At 39.5% G+C, this 17,447-nt stretch overlaps 1 protein-coding gene across 2 annotated transcripts in view; it reads right to left on the bottom strand.

Moving 5' to 3' along the window:
- PLPP1 (phospholipid phosphatase 1) overlaps positions 1–17,071 on the bottom strand; it is a 91,011-nt gene extending 73,940 nt beyond the window's left edge. Inside the window, exon 1 of one of the 2 annotated variants that reach the window (XM_030321043.1) lies at positions 16,691–17,071. In XM_030321043.1, coding sequence (XP_030176903.1) covers positions 16,691–16,748 — 58 coding nt within the window. In that variant the 5' untranslated portion in view covers positions 16,749–17,071. The remainder of the gene's footprint in view (positions 1–16,690) is intronic. The other variant, XM_030321053.1, reaches the window with a different exon arrangement.
- Positions 17,072–17,447: the final 376 nt, after the last annotated feature.

Here is a 17,447-nt window from a genome sequence, read left to right on the forward strand (position 1 = left end):
TTGGAAAACAAGGATACCAAGTAATCCATTCTTCTCAACAAAGAGGGTTCTTTAAGAAGTCCAACTATTCTTACACAGTACCATATATCTAAAAATGGAATTCCTAGGGGCTCCAGGCTGGCTCAGTCAGTAGAGCATGTGACTCTTGATCTCAGGGTCCTGGGCTCAAGCCCCACATTAGGTGTAAAACCCACCTACCCCCCACCCTCCCCCTCACCACACACACTTGGGAATTCAGTTGTTTTTTTAAAAAGGTATTCCTGTATCTGGCAAGATCATTCTTCCCCATCCAGCATGTCATAGGTAACCACAAGAACCTATTATCCCAGCCTATTAGTGTTTCAGCTGATACCCCTAACTGATCTCCTCCCACTCTCCGAAATGATTCCTAGGGCCAGTGCTTGGAATCTTCTCTACTATACTCTCCTTTCTCAGTCCAACATTTTAAAGTAATTACCAATACCCACAATTTCCATTTCTTTACCGAATACCCACTTCTCAGACCACTCAAATATGGAAACTGCTTTCTTTACATAAGAAAAGGCTATCAATGACATTTGTGTAACTAAACCCACTGGACACTTTACAGACTTTATCTTACTTGACATTTCAGGAGAATGTAGACATTGTTACCACTCTCTCCTTGGAGCACTCTCTTCACTGGACTTTCTGGAAACATTCTCCGAGTTATTAGGGTTTCTTCTCAGTCTTGTGTTCTTCCTTCCTTCCCAACAATCTGAAATGCTGGTGTTTCTTAAAACTCTGTCTGAAACCTTCTCTCCTCACTTTATAACTCCTGCTTGAGATTTCAATTTTTATGACTTTGACTACCATGAATATGCCAGTGACTCCCCATACTCAGACTACTCCTCAGACTACTCCATTTGTGCAAACAAGGACTTGACTTCCTCTTCAAAATCTCAAAAGCATCTTAAACATAAGGTGCTCAAAACCAAAATCATTCTCTCTTCTCTACCCCTCTTCCTATATCAGGTCACATTCTCATCTAATGCCCCCCAACTCATTATCTGGCAGCAATTAACATCCATCCATTAAACAAGACAGAACTTTCAGAACTATCCTTGTTATCTCCCTCTCTCTGATTCCCCACATTCTATGTTTCACCAAAACCTGTCCATTTTGCCTCCCAAATATTTCTTAAATCCATCCACCTTTCTCCATCTGCACCACTCCCTCATTAGTCTTACTACCATTATCTCACTTGGACTATTTCTTTCTTTTTTTTTTAACATTTTTTAATTTTATTTTGAGAGAGAGACAGAGTGTGAGTGGGGAAGGGGCAGAGAGAGAGGGAGACACAGAATCCGAAGCAGGCTTCACGCTCCAAGCCGTCGGCACAGAGCCCAACACGGGGCTTGAACTCACAGACTGTGAGATCATGACCTGAGCCAAAGCCAGACGCCCAACCAACTGAACCCCCCAGGTGCTCCTCACTTGGACTATTTCAACAGCTTCCTAACTCATCTCCCTAAATCCATTCTTTTCCAGCCCTAATCTATTATTCTACCCTATATCCAAAGTCATCATTTTAAAAAGCTACCCCATGCTTCTATTCAAAACTTTTTTTTTTTTTTAACGTTTATTTATTTTTGAGACAGAGAGAGACAAAAGCATGAACTGGGGAGGAGCAGAGAGAGAGGGAGACACAGAATCAGAAGCAGGCTCCAGGCTCTGAGCTGCCAGCACAGAGCCCGACACGGGGCTCGAACCCACGGACCGTGAGGTCATGACCTGAGCCGAAGTCGGACGCCCAACCGACCAAGCCACCCAGGCGCCCCTATTCAAAACTTTTTATAAACCTTAACAGTACCCATCTCTCTCCTTTATAGCACTTATTAGTTTATTTTTATATTTGTCTGATTATACATATCTCCTCTAAGAGTGTGGCACACAACAGGTGAGGGACAAATACTTGTGGAATAGATGACTCCTATGTAATGGAGAATAAATAAGCCTAAGAGAATATACAGATAAAGACCCAGCCCTTTTCAGATAAAAAAACTGAAGCTGTGAACATGGGTGATTTACCCTAATTGTAGGTGAAAGAAGTGGAATTCAAAATCAAACCTGTATGTTTCCAGTGTCCACACACCTAACTTAAAATGCATCCCATAAATCAAAAAAAAAAAAATCTCTAAAAACTTTTATATGTTACTAAAAACAAATGGAAATCATTTCCTATATTGGTAAAATACATTTTTTTTTAAATAAAGTTCTATTGAAACTACAAGGTAAGACACCCTGCATTCTAACTTCTTTAAAATGGAACAGTCTGTTTCTCTCTTATTTTGGGTAATTATAAGATGGATGCACAGATATGATTCACATCCTTTATTATACTAAGTATTAATAAGTCTGTATCTCCTAGTACATAAACACCTTCTACTGCATTGCATTTAGAAAATCCACTGAAATATGTCTATGGCTAGCACCTGTATGAATTGTAAGATTTCACTGTTTGTTCTTTCTGATAGTTCAAAATTTCAAACTCCTCTACTTTTACTAAGACTTTAACTTAAAAAATACTCGACCAAGTTATAAAGTCTCCCTATCCCAGTATATCATTTGTAATCATGAAAAGTCCAAGGACGTGAAATATGGTAACTATCACAGCATTTTTCCAGCAATCTGATTTTTTCCCTTAGTAAATCCTAAACATAGGTTGAATTAACTGACCAACTTAAAGGCCAGCTCTTTACTTCATTAATTTTATATTAATTTTATCTATTTTATGTGATCCTTATATTTTCCAAATGAAAAATCAGAATCTCCACCACAGTCTTTTTACTGGGCAGCAAGCAATCTCAGACCTTGTGAAGCACATATCCTCATGATTAATTTTCTCAATCTTCTTCCTATTGAGGAAGCTTCATCCTCTCCTGAACTCCCCTTTGAAGGCAAAAACAGACCATCCAGCAATATTTACCTCCTTTCTTTTCTTTTTCCTCATTCTTTTTGCCTCCCTTTTTATTAGAATAAATTTATTTAGCGAAAGCCCACATCAGGGCCATATCAAGAGGCTCTCTTGAGTTTAAAATTTCAGTAATGGCTATTGAATAATTCAATGCTTTTAAATGTATGTTTTAATTATTAGCTAACAAAAAAATAAGCTCTTAAATAGTACTCAATTTTGTCAAGATTTTCTTATAACTTTGGCCATGTTACCTTAATTCTGGTGCCATACTTCTAATTGATGTTGAGTTTCCATGGCTGTAGGGTAGATGAAACTCCTTACCTGTCCAATGGGTCCAATGGGTCCCAACGCCCCACATAGTAATCATCAGGCAGGCAGCTACAGCTACACAGTAACACTCAGGTGTTACCATTCCAATCATTAATCAGCTAATGAACTGCAAGACTAGTACTGAGAAAAATTGAAAATCTTAGAAAATGTAATTACTCTATTTCAAGGAACATCTCTCACCTGTTTATTATTCTGCAGGTCAACGGAATAGAGCATAGCACAGACCGATTACAATGTTAGAAGAGATTCCCTTGGTGTGTTAGATCTTTGCCGAAAGAATCTGACAGACTTTACTGAAGACAAACTACTACTGATACAATAATCTGATATTCAGCAGACTACATTAAAATCGTAGTTTCTTTCCTTTTTTAATTAAATAGTAGGTGAACACTAATCTCCACCTTTTTAAAAAAATAAAAATACCTTCATTAAAATTTCAGTCTGACCAAATTATATTTTACAATGGCTTTTCAAGGTAGCACATGTTCCCATTTGTCACAGTATGACTAAGGCAAGAATAACGAACTAGTTCCAGGATTTCATGAGCCACCTGGTCACTGATAAAGTTGTGTACCTAAGTGTGGCAAAAGAGGAAACGAGGGGGAGTGGTCTACATTACTTTGTATCAGTGCCTATCATTACTTCCTAAACACTTCAGTTTTCAGCTTTTTCCTACTTTCTGCTGACAATAACACTTACCCCATTCTTCACCAGACTAGACTTATAATTGATCTCCTACAGGTCTGCTGCAGTTGCTCAAAATACCCCCTCGTATACTATGTGCTCTCTGTCTTCCTACCCTGAGTCCACTGGTGTCAAATGCTGTTAATATATTCTGCAGCAACTGACTCTTCTTAATCAGCACGGTTTGCTTACCACTGTGATCCTGAGAGAGAGGCAAGGCAGATATTATTCTCATTAGAAATTACACATAAATAAATGAAGCAGCCCATGAGATCTTGCCCATGTGATCAGAAAGAATAGCAGAAGCAAAACCAGAATCTGACTTCCAAACCAACTGCCTTCACTGCTAGATCATACTCTAAAGTATTTAAATAAAGTTACAAAAACAAATTGCCACTCACGACAAAACCTCCACTATATCAAATCCTAAGCATGGGGGAAGGCCCATTTAAAAACCTATCTCCATAAAAGGTAATTTACTTACTTGCAATTAGATTTGGTTCATAATTAGACTACATTCAATGACAGCACTTAAACTCTCACTCATACTGTGAGACATAAAGTTAGTATTAATTTAGATACCCAACACTAGCTATAAAGTTGAATATTACCCATAACCTGCCTAGCAAGTTTTGATAACATCACAGTTGAAGAAACCTTTTCCCAACTGAGCCATTGAGTCAGAAACAATACATATTTGGAAAGGAGTCCATTTAAAATTCCTTTCTCTTATCCATGCCATTTGAAAAAAAAAAAAAAAAAAGTAAAATACAATAAACATCACTTGCTTCTGCTACACTGCCTAACTATGCTAGGTATATTTTCCAAATCAAATTACGATGTCATTTGAAAAACTATGTTTTTTTTTTAAAAAACAGGTTTTTGTTAATTTTACTTACTTATTTTTGAGGGGGGATTTAATAATTAACAAGCTATTTTATGTTCTTCACACATTAGTGTGAAAACTACCTTTGTCCTTCTGATGACAGCTGTGCATGCTGACTGAAAACTCAAGAGCTTTTTTTTAAGTTTATTTACTTTTTTTTTTTTTTAAGTTTATTTACTTTGAGACAGAGTATGAATCGGCGAAGGGCAGAGAGAGAAGGAAATAGAGAATCCCAAACAGGCTCAATGCTATCAGCACAGAGCCTGACTCAGGGCTCAAACTCACAAACCATGAGATCAGGAAATCAAGAGTCCGACGTTTAACCAACTGAGACACCCAGGTGCCCCAAAAACATAGTTTTTAAGTTAAATATCATAAAAGTATGAATTTTAATTACATTTGGCCATATATTTAACAAACTGTCTCTCTGAAGAAGGCTACTACCTAAAGTTAGGGCTATCTCAGAACACTGCAGATGGGTGTGATCACTATATATATATACCGATTTCTTAAACTCTGGAAAGAAGAAAATACAAAATCTTATTGATGAAAAGAAGTTATGGGGGCGCCTGGGTGGCGCAGTCGGTTAAGCGTCCGACTTCAGCCAGGTCACGATCTCGCGGTCCGTGAGTTCGAGCCCCGTGTCAGGCTCTGGGCTGATGGCTCAGAGCCTGGAGCCTTTTTCCGATTCTGTGTCTCCCTCTCTCTCTGCCCCTCCCCCACTCATGCTCTGTCTCTCTCTGTCCCAAAAATAAATAAACGTTGAAAAAAAAAATTAAAAAAAAAAAAAAAAGAAGTTATGATGAGAACTGGTTATGTTTACCTCCTTCAACCTCAAGTTGGGTCTTGATAAGTTTATATTTAACAAATAAAACCTCCATGTTTTAGGAAATGGGTACTAAGAGGAGTTAGGACTATCCAAACCATGCTATTACTAGTTCAAACATCTATTCTATTACACTGTTCTCTCTCCAGCCACATTCATTTGGGTACCTTGCCTATGAGTTGTGGGAATATTGCTCACCTAGAAGCAAAATCAGAAGATCTTTGTGAGCTGATTCCACTGAGAAATAGGTTAGAAGTAATAAAAACATTTCCCAAAGTGATCTGGGCACTAAAAACTGAAATACAAACCAGTTTCCAATGTCAATGTCATTTAAACTGAAACTAGGGGTGCCTGGGTGGCTCAGTCAGTTAAGCATCTGACTTTGGCTCAGGTCATGATCTCACAGTTCATGAGTTTGAGCCCCAACTCAGGCTCTGAGCCTGGAGCCTACTTCAGATTCTGTGTCTCCCTCTCCTTCTGCCCCTCCCCTGCTCATTCTCTGTCTCTCTCCTTCAAAAATAAATAATCGTTAAGAAAAAACAATTTTTAACTGAAACTAGAACACTAAATAATGTTCCAAAAGAAGAGCCACCAGCACATGATATTAAATTTAAATAACAGACTGGGTCACTGGTATCAAAGTGGTTTTTAGTTTAATAATGATAACAGCAGCACAGGCCAGGACTATGCTTAACACTTCACTGCGCTAAACACTTCATATACATTGTCTCATACATTATCTCAGCTAATTTCACAGCACTATGAAAAATGCCCTATTAGCATCATCTTTTTCCTCATTAGATGACGAAACTCATAGAGGTGAAGTGACCTGCCCAGTGTCATACAGTTATTAATAGATGGGTCTAGAATTCAAACCCTGGAAGAGTAGCTGACTCAAGTGTATTGCCTATTCATTCATGTAACAAATACTTGAATGCCTACCATGTGCCACACACCTTCTGAACACCCACCTCCTGTGTCTTTATCCAGCAATACAAATGGGGCCTGAACTTTCCACAGGAATTATTTACAGAATTTAGAACCAGACAAAAGTAATGTGCCCAAAGGTGCACATTATTTATGCTGGAAAGTAAAAGCAACCGTTTAAGAAGAAATCATTTTGAAATACAGATAGACTTCATTAAAATACCAACCAATCTCCATTTACAAGCCTTTGCATATCTCTTCAGTGTAGAGACCCTGTCTTACTCTTAGTAACCTCAGAGCTAGGAAATATCAGGCATTCAACTTACTATACAGTATTGTCACTGTTTCTTATGAGTCTGTCTTCCACAGTAAACAAGAGCTATTTGAGAACCAAGGCTTTTGTTTACTTTTTTCACCCATTTTTGTATTCCAATGCTGTGACATAAAGTAAGGCTAAAACCTCAGAGCCTTATGATGATTGCCTGAGTTTATGTAAGAAATTTACAAAAGATTCGTTTAGGCATTCAATGAATAATGTTTTTCTTCTCTTTTCCTCATTTACCCCTCAAGCGCCTAGGCAGTCAACCCATCTCTCTTACTGCTGATGTAAATGTACCAAAAGGCAAGGCAGAACCTCACTTAAACAAGCTGCCAATTAACTCAAGAGCTCATCTAGGACACATTTCCTATATGTCATTTTCCTGGGCACCCCACCCTGAAAAAGACTCAGGAAACATTTCCAAACAGTGACAAATGAGAACTAAACCATGAGATTCTAACTATATCCGCTGTAATGAGTTCCCAAAGGTGACTCTGAACTCTACACACATGACTCCCATGAAATATAGTGAAGACCAAAAGTCTTCCTTTCCTGTATAGAAATGCCAACAATGCTACCTGAAAAAAAAGTCTGTGGGTATGTTACTTAACAGGGCAAATTCAAGGATGATATGCTGTCTTGGCAAACTCTTAGTAGTAATTAGGAATTTGAGTTATGAAAAATTAAAGTGCCTCCTTTGGGTAGCAGGCACATGCTCAAAATATCATTAGGTAGAAATGGATTCTGAAGGCACATCATATAGAATTAAGATAGTCATAAAACAGTTAGGCTACCTAAAAATAATCATTGTTTTTACAATCAACTAATCTCCTAAACCTCTCCTTTGTCAACTTCTCCATTTATTAGTACCTTTCTTAAATATTGACCAATTTGCATTCAAAAGTTATAATCCTTAAAAATCCATTTCCCAATTCCCAATTATATCACTTCTTGGCTGGGTTCCGTTGGGAGAGTTTCCCAAATATTCTAGGCCTCAGTTCTATCACCTACAGAATAGAGATGACCAAACTACCCTCCCTGAGCAAGTTGTTAAGAGACCTTACAGGCCACACAGGGCCTAGTAATCACTAAACAAATGTCAGTTATTATTATTATCCACTTTGACATTTAGAAATTGGTTACAAAATTCACTATTAAGAATACCATGGAGAGGGGTCTGGGTGGCTCAGTCAGTTAAGCACCAGATTCTTGATTTTGGCTCTGGTCATGATCTCATGGTCCTGGGATCAAGTTCCAAGTGAGGCTCTGCAGTGGGTATGGAGCCTGCTTAAGATTCCCTCACTCTCTCTCCCTCTGCTCCTCCCCCACTCATGTTCTCTCTCCCTTTCTCCAAAAGAGAAGAGAAGAGAAGAGAAGAGAAGAGAAGAGAAGAGAAGAGAAGAGAAGAGAAGAGAAGAGAAGAGAAAAAAGAAACTGGAGCACCTGGGTGGCTCAGTCAGTTAAGTGTCCGACTTCAGCTCAGGTCATGATCTCATGGTCCGTGGGTTCGAGCCCTGCATCAGACTCTGCTGACAGCTCAGAGCCTGGAGCCTGCTTCTGCTTCTGTGTCTCCCTCTCTCTCTGCCCTTAACCCACTCGCATTCTGACTCTGTCTCTCTTAAAAATAAACAAAAAAAAATTTTTTTAATACAAAAATTTAAAAAAGAAATGAAAGAATACCATGGATGCATACTATATTCCAGTCACACTGGCCTCTTTCCTGTTACAAAATGCTCTTCATCATTTGGCCCTCAACACTTGCTCTTCCCTGTGCCTGGAATCATCTGGAATCATCTTCTTCCAGTTCCCCCATACCCTCCTTATTTTCATCCTTAAATCTTAATTCAAGTATCACCTCCTCAGAGAAGCCTTCTTTGAGATTGCCACCCTCCACTGTCTGACACTCTTCTACCTTGTTTGAACTCTTTCATGCCATTTACAAACATCTGTAACTGTCTTAAATATTAGTTTAGAAATGTCATCTTTTTTACAGTAATATTTATAGCTACTAACATTGTATTAAGCACATTATAGGTGCTTAATAAAGATAATGCAAAGTCAAATATTTAAAAAACGTAATACTGTTCTCACACACATCTATACACACACACACACATACACACACACAAATTTCACATTAATATACATCAAAAGAAACACCTGACTGAAAAAAGCAAGAGTAATGGAAAGAGCCCAAATGTCCATCGACTGAATGGATAAAAATGTGGATGTATATACAATGGAATATTACTCAACCATCAAAAAGAATAAAACCTTGCCATTTGCAACCACGTGGATGGAACTAGAGTGTATTATGCTAAGCAGAAAAGTCAGTCAGAGAAAGACAAATACCGTATGATCTCACTCATATGTAGAATTTAAGAAACAAAACAGTTGAACATAAGGGAAGGAAAAACAAAATAAGATAAAAACAAAGAGTAAGGCAAACCAAAAGAGACTCTTAACTAGACAGAAGAAACTGTGGGTTGCTGGAGGAAAGATGGATGGGAGGATGGGCTAAATGGGTGATAGGCATTAAGGAGGGCACTTGTGATGAGCAGTGGGTATTGTATTTAAGCGATAAATCACTAAATTCTACTCCTGAATTAAATTTTTTTTTTAATTTAAAGAATATAATAAATGAAAAAAATTAAAAAGATGGAGAGGAGGGTATGGAGAGGTATTACACAACAATTGTTTGTTGTCCACTTAACTGCAGAGAAGAATTCAAATAATAGAATTTGCACAAATGAGGATGTACAATGAAGGCCATTCACAGATTTTGAAAATATGAAGTTCACTTTTTATAGGGAATGACCATTTCCATGGCCTAGGCAATAAAAGTAGTGAAGGTGACTCAGAGTACAGATAACTACATTTTCTTGATTAAGGTGAAATTCAGGACTTAGCATGGTATAAAGTTTTTTTATTTGTTTAATTACTCTCTACCACAGACCTATACAGATTAATTTCCACCACTGCTGGGATTACCACTACTTGGAGATCATATATGTGGCTTTTACACATGACTGATACAACACTACTATTTCAATATGCTCTGTAAGCTTCAAAGACATTCTATGAGTATGCATCAGAAATGTTTCAAAGTTTGAGAGTGTTTTTGCCCCTAATACAAAACTAGCTGATGTTACTGCTATGAAAATAATTATGTTACAGTTAGTAGGATTACAGAAGATTGATTTTATTTCACAAATGTATCATGCACATTAAGTGCAAGACACTGCTCTAAGCTCTTTACATACAACTCACTTAAGCTTCATAACAACCATATAAGGTAGGTACTTTTATTAGCAAAGAGAGGCACAAAGAAGAAAACTGCCCAAGGTCACACAGTTAGTAAATGGAGGAAGTGAAATGTAAACCTAAGCAATTTGGATCCAGAGATCATCGTTAGACTATGCTGCCTCTCTAATATTTTAAAGGAAAATTAATTGTTTATAAAAAACAAGATATTTCCAATGTTAGACTAGTTTTAATTAAAAAACAAAACAAACAAAAAATTATAAGCCATCTAGGCTTTAAACCTAGACAGCAAGAAAGCTGAAGGGAAGAAGTAAAGGAGGAGGAAGAGAAGAGAAAGCTACTTGTATCCACTGTTCATAATATCTGAATGGTGAATGCTTTTTAAAATGAAAATCAGACAAGACAGTGTCTATGTAATCCTTAACTAGCTTATTACAGAAACTGTGTATTTCCATCCCAAATGCTGAATTAAGCCACCTAAATTAGGAGGAAGCAGACAATTAACATTCCAAATTCCTTTCCATAAAATTGAAGCTATATTTTAACTGGTTCACTTAAAATCTGGGAGTTTAGTGACTTTCTTCCAAATTCTCTTTTTTACTAGGGTAAACAATAACAACTTAAACTTCAGTTTCTTATCCAAGAGAATAAAAAAAAAAAAAAAAAATCCCCCAAGCTGAGCATACATAGGAAACTTTGGTAGAGCTCAGCCAAAAATGACTAAACGAAAAAAGAGTAATCAAGATCCATAGCACGCCCCTGAGTTTCCAAAGGGATGTAATTCAAAGAGAATATAAATGAAGAATTTACATTTCATAAAATCTATGGAGAAGAACATTCTCTAAACATTTCCATACTTTATTCCAAGCAAGGTAAATTAAAGTTAAAATTCAACTGTATAAAACCAACTGGAGTCAAACAGTAGCAATTTCTTCCAGGTCTCTGCTTTTGTTCAAAACTGGCCATTTAAAGGTAGAAAAACTGTTGCGGCAGGATTCCAGTCTAACAAAAGAATATGCCAGTTTAACAAATTTTTGATCATTTTTTTGAGATTCCATCCCTCTCTCTGTAGCTGGGAATAGAAAAGTTATATGAAAAAAACACAAACCCAGTGACCTTTCATCAGAAGTAAAAGAGGTTTGCTTAATAAAAGTTAATAAAGGAAGTTCTGGGTGGCTCAGTTGGTTAAGGGTGTGTCTCTTCATTTTAGCTCTGGTCATGAACTCACAATTTGTGGGTTTGAGCCCTACATAGGGCTCTGTGCTGACATCACCAAGTTGGCTTGGGATTCCCTCTCTCCCTCTCTCTCTGTGTCCCACCCCCTGCACTCACTTACACAGGTGCACATTCTCTTCTCTAAAATAAATAAATAGGGGCTCCCAGGGCTCCATTGGCTAAGCATGTGACTTCATCTAGGTCATGACCTCAAAGTTCATGAGTTCGAGCTCTGCGATGGGCTCTGTGCAAACAGCTCAGAGCCTAGAGCCTGCTTCAGATTCTGTGTCTCCTCTCTCTCTCTGCCCACACCCCCACCTGTGCTCTCTCTCTTTCTCTCAAAAATAAACATTTAAAAAAATAAAAATAAATTTAAAAAAACATTGTAAAAATAAATACAAGTTAACAGAGGTTGAAATGGCTAGTGATCAGGTAAGCATTTTGTCCTATTTATTTATTTTTATCTTCAGCATCCAACATGATGCCAGGCACCTAAGCAAACACATGTTCAAGAATGAATGAATGAATGAATGTCAGGAGAAAAGTGAAGGCACAATATGCTGCAAACTATTTAGCAAGTGAAAATCTTTCACTAAATATTTAATTTTTTTTCCCCTTGAGAAAGGGGTCCAGAATGAGAGAAAGGAAAGGGAATCACTCTTCAGAGGTAATACTTAAGGTGCAGATGTCAGTATTACAGCAATGACATATGACATCATATTGAGATAATTACTAGGGAAGAATAAGTAACAGGGATTCCACAACCACCTACTATCATCGGCTGCCAGTTTTTTGCTGCCAGATTTTATTCTTAATCTACTGACTACGATTTGACATAATGATGATACCACATTTGGAGCATGGTAAGCAAATTATGACCAACCTCTCTTCCAAGAAAGCCAACATTGGAGCCCATGAGCTCCTGTCTGCACCTGCTATAATGGGCAGCTGTAACTGATGTTAGTGAAGAAAGGGAAGCTACTTCAGATCTGTTTTGGACATGGATGAATGTTATCAGTAGGGCCCAAGCAAAACAAACAAACAAACAAACAAAAAAAGCACATTCAAAAAAGGTATTCAACAGAATTTAATGAAGGAACCATCTTCAAAAGCAGAGGCAGGATTTAAGAAAAGCAGCAAGGGATGGTGGAAAACTCCCATGCCAGCAACATCAGGAAGCCATTATCATCACTAGGCCTAAAGGGGCAAGTAAGGGGTTACCAGAACCCAGAAAGATCTGTAACTGTGGCTGGCTGGCAGAAGAGGGCCATTTAATAGAAGCTGTGACCTACTCACAAAACACAGAACGGCTTTAGCAACACAAATCCAGCAGGAAGGAACTGGCTCTTCCAGGCCTCCTACTGACACACCACCAACCAAGGCAAACCAGAAACCATAAACCAAGAGGTCAGTTGATACAACTCACAGAATCTGCTTCCAAGAGCACAGATAAAGGTGGAGAACAGATCTGGAGGGGCAAAAGGAGAATGTGGAGCACAAAAAGGTATTCTAAATGATTGCCACACAGCAAAACACAAGTATACAAAAAGTTTTTGCCAGTTCCTCCTAAATCTTTTAGACACCATGGAACTGTCTACAAAAAAGTCATAAATGTAGGGTACCTACTTGGGTTTCTACTGCCCTACATCAAGGTGGGCAAGAAAAAAAAAGATTCTAAAAGTAATTCTAGGTAATTTTTGTCCCTTCTGCATCCCTAAGGATAAACAGACAAACCATTTATTTGCAATGGATCAGGTCTAAGACAAGTCCCTTCTCTGTACTCAAAGGGCACCTATTCCATACCTCAATTATTACACTTATCAGGATGTACTATAAGCCGTTTATTTGTCCTTCATTAGACCCTGAACTCCTTTAGGGCAAGGATTGTCTTAATCAACTTTGAATCCCTAGCACCTAACATGCACCTGACAGAATCAGCCTTCAACCTATGTGCACTGAATCCATCAGTGGACTCAGCGTCCATAACTGGCAGCGTTATGCCACAGGGGATAAAATGTGGAATGACTCTCAGAAATTAAACACTAGTAAGTTTTATTCAGGACATCATTTAACACAATGAGCAAAAACATAGTTCCCTTCATACCAGCCTGCTACCATTTCCTATCCAGCAGCTTTTCTTGTGTGCTTAGATACTTACAGCCAGTCTTTTCTACAATGACAGAACTCATCATCAAAAGATCTAGAGAAAAATGGCAAGACTATGCTCCATTTCAAATACACATTATATCTCAAAATTCTGACTTTTTCTAAGAACTCACCAGATCCACCGAAGAAACTCATCATTTGGTTTATGAGATGAAGGAATTCATGTTTTACATGATAAACATGACTGAGAGGTAGAAACACACACAGCACATGTTTAATGATCACTTCAACAGACATCACACTCCATAAAATTATAAAGTAGTCATGTGACACAATCATGTTACATCATCAAATTAAAATGGATATACTGTATGATGTTGGGGTGGTCATTAACAGAACCTGGAACATATTCACATTATAATTATGAGTCACTTTCATATAACCCTGTATTTAAGAAGTGTTTAATCATCTTTTTGTTGGTATAGGCAACTCTTAACTGTATATACTCCACAGAAAAAAAATAAAGTTAATTCCAAATTGATAACCCTCTTCAAGCTACCATAATTTTAGTCTGTCAATCTCCTGCTGTCAGTAAAGTGAATAAAAGCCAAATTTAAAATAACCTTTAGACTCCAAGAGGTGAATTTGCTATAAAAATGTATTGCCTTCCAAAACCCAGTATGAAAAAGTTTTGTATCCCAGCACCTTCATTGCTGTTTGTAATGGAGAGTTGACATTGTTAAATTTAACGTCATCTTATCTACCAAATTAAAATAAATTAGTACTTCATTTTCTATTTAGGGAAAGGGAATTTGGGGCTCATCATGAAAATCTTCTGAATTACTTTAAAAGAAACCTGAGCAATACAATAACAGATAAAACATGTTTCAATAGACCAGGTATCTTTTTCTAAAACATACTTAATCCCTAAGCCCCCAAAGCAAGTTTTTCCCAAAACCATTAAAAACACTTAAAATCAAAAACACAATTTCATCTTTTTGAAAGCCATCATAAATTCTGAAAATGTGAGGTCAATAAAATTATAGCAATAAAACTGTTATTACCTCTACAGTACAATTATGTGATATTTGCATCATGTTGAAAGCACAGACCAGAAGAACTTATAATTTATAAAACCGTACTACAAATGGGTTCTCCATTTTAGATGAATTTAAAAACACAGAAACAAAACATAGACCTACCATATGACTGTGTGTATTAACTTTGGTTAACTTAAAGTAGTATGAGGTTTCACTTATCCTAGTACAGTGTTTGGCCCACAGAAAAAAACATGACATTTGTTTTACAAATTATTAACTCTCACAAGGGAGAAGAGGAAATAGATATATAATTCTGAGAGTACACAATTTGTGGCAATGGCAGGTAATATCCAATATATTAGAATTATCAAAACTACTTGTGACCAAACATTTTCCTCTCCCTTCACTAAAATATATGTGACATTTAACAATGCCCTAGTGACACTGTGCTTTAGCACATTTTAAAATTTAACATCTTACCAGAGGAGAGGTAGGTAGTGAGATCAGTGAAACAAGTGAAAGGGATTAAGAGTACATTTATCATGATGAGCACAGAGAAATATATGGAATTGTTCAATCACTATATTGTACACCTGAAACTAATATAACACTGTGTGTTAATTACACTGGAATTAAAAGAAAAAAAAGAAAAATCTAAAACTGCAATAAAATTTAATGTCTTCACCAAAGGTAAATTTTTCATCGTAAATAAATTTCAATATATTTAATGTAGTTATTAGTATGTTTCGACATTTGAAGAATTAGTTCTCCAGAGGGGTTGGGGAGGAAAAAAAAGAAAGAGAGAATTACTTCTGTTTCTATAAAATATAGTGTTCCAAAATTCTGTTTCTCTTTTCTGAACTTAACTCCAAAAATTCACTGTGGAGCTCTAAAAGAGCTCTCAGTCAACAATAAAAATATTTCATAAATAATACAGGGACTTTACCTCAAAAAAGAGGAAACAGAATTTATAAGAATTCAGCAAGACTGCAGCCGCCTAAATGGTCAGGTTTGAGGCAGGAAAAGTGGAAAACTGGATTCAAATCGGGGATATTTCCTATCGGTGAAAGCTATTATGCACACCTGCACCAAGGATGCCACAGTCACAGATCTCCAACACTGAGGTGTTGCCAGGACCATTACTTTGATACCTGACTCTGGCTACCCAAACCTCGAGCAGGTCTTCTTGCTTTTTTGTTTGTTTGTTTTCCCCCACAACGTCTAGATAGTTCTCAACATATTACCTTACACACAATACATATTAAAAAGGTGAAAGTTATTCCTTCCAATCCTTTATCCAGATGCCTATCCCTTATCCAAATGACTTCAATTCTTTCTTGTCAAAAGCAAGGAGCAATTGGGAACCTGAAGCCCCAGAAATGAACTCTTCCATTGGGAAGCCAACGCCAGAATTGCCGCAGCCAAAGAATGTGTAGTGCTCCTTGTGGGCTGTCACAGGAGATGGAAAGCTACACCATGGCAAGGTCTGTACAGAGAAGGAAACAGCAGGTCTGGAGCACGCGCGCATACACAACCAAACAGCCAGTTTCTTCAGATCCATAGGCAGAAATTTGGCATCCTCACACCTACTTGCAACCTGACCATTTACAACCTGGTAACACCTTCTAATTAGGAAGGTTCTAGTCTTTTATAGACGAAAAATTAAACTGCTTCCCACAAGTAAGATAAACCAGGCGGGGCGCCTATTACTGAGAATACCCAGTGAATCAAACCTCCAGTGTCTCTACAGATCCTGACGTGCCAGTGACCGGGCTTCCCTACAGCAGAGAGGGGAGGAGCCCACCCGGCTCTGCTGGAAGTGGAACGGGAAACAGAGGACAGGAGCAAGGGACGGAGCGCAGAGACGTGAACAGCGTCCAAGCAGGGCTAGGCTCAGCACACCGGCGGGCGACAGACAAGACAGTGGGAGCCACACACGGACCGAGGTGCAGGCTGCAAAGCGGGATCCCCGGGCTGCGGAAGCCGTCCTCCGAGTCTCGCCCCGCAAAGGTGCGCGCGTCAGAAACACACACCCGCCCCCACGCCCGTGGGCAATTCTCGGCGAGTCCCCTCCCAGAAGACACACGCCCGTACCCACCGGGGCACCCCACCCCGGGCTCGCACGCACACGCCCCTCAGGCCGGCAGCGCGTACGTACCCAACAATACGCAGAGCACATCAAGGGCCACGTACGGCAGCCGCGTCTTGTCAAACATGGTCTCGGTCCCAACGGCCCGCAGCGCGCGGTAGATGAAGCACACGATTTACGACACGGGGCCAGTGGGTGGCGACGACCCCGAGCTACGGCTCCTCCCGGCGCGGGTAGAGCAGCTGAGGGCGGAATAGGTCCGGGCGGCGCTCTGGCGGCCAGCAATGGCGCCCGGGACCCCTGCCCTCGCAGCTCTCACCCGCCGAGACGCTCGCGTGCCAGCTGGGGCTGCTCCCTGGTCTCAGGCCCTCTTCGGTAGGCCCTGGCCTGCCCTGGCAGATTGCTGTCCAGATCCCGGCACCCTTTCCAACAGGCGGAGCGTCAGGACTCGTGCTTTAAGGGTGAAACCCGTAGGGAGGAGGAACGCGGGCTCGGCCCCTCCCGCTGGGCAGAGTGGGACCGACCAGCGCCGGCCTTCGCTGGCTGAGGGGAGGGAGATGGAGACTATGTGGCCAGTAACGGGCGGTGGGGCGGGGCCTGGAACCCCGCCCAAGAGCACCAGCAAATAAAGGGTGTCGGCCCCGCCCCGCCCGACCTGCAGGGCCCGCCCCTGAAGTGGGTTGCACTGCCTGTTGGGCCGACTCTGGGGGCGCCTCGGGTCTGAGGCAAGGGGCGTTGCTCCGACCCGCGTGGGTCTGGTGGTCGCGGGACGTGGTCTCCTTAGCTCTGGCAGCCGGTTACTCCTGCCTGGAAGGGAGAGCTAGAC

This window comes from Lynx canadensis, chromosome A1 (genome assembly GCF_007474595.2).
Source record: "Lynx canadensis isolate LIC74 chromosome A1, mLynCan4.pri.v2, whole genome shotgun sequence".
In the NCBI taxonomy this organism is placed as follows: domain Eukaryota; kingdom Metazoa; phylum Chordata; class Mammalia; order Carnivora; family Felidae; genus Lynx; species Lynx canadensis.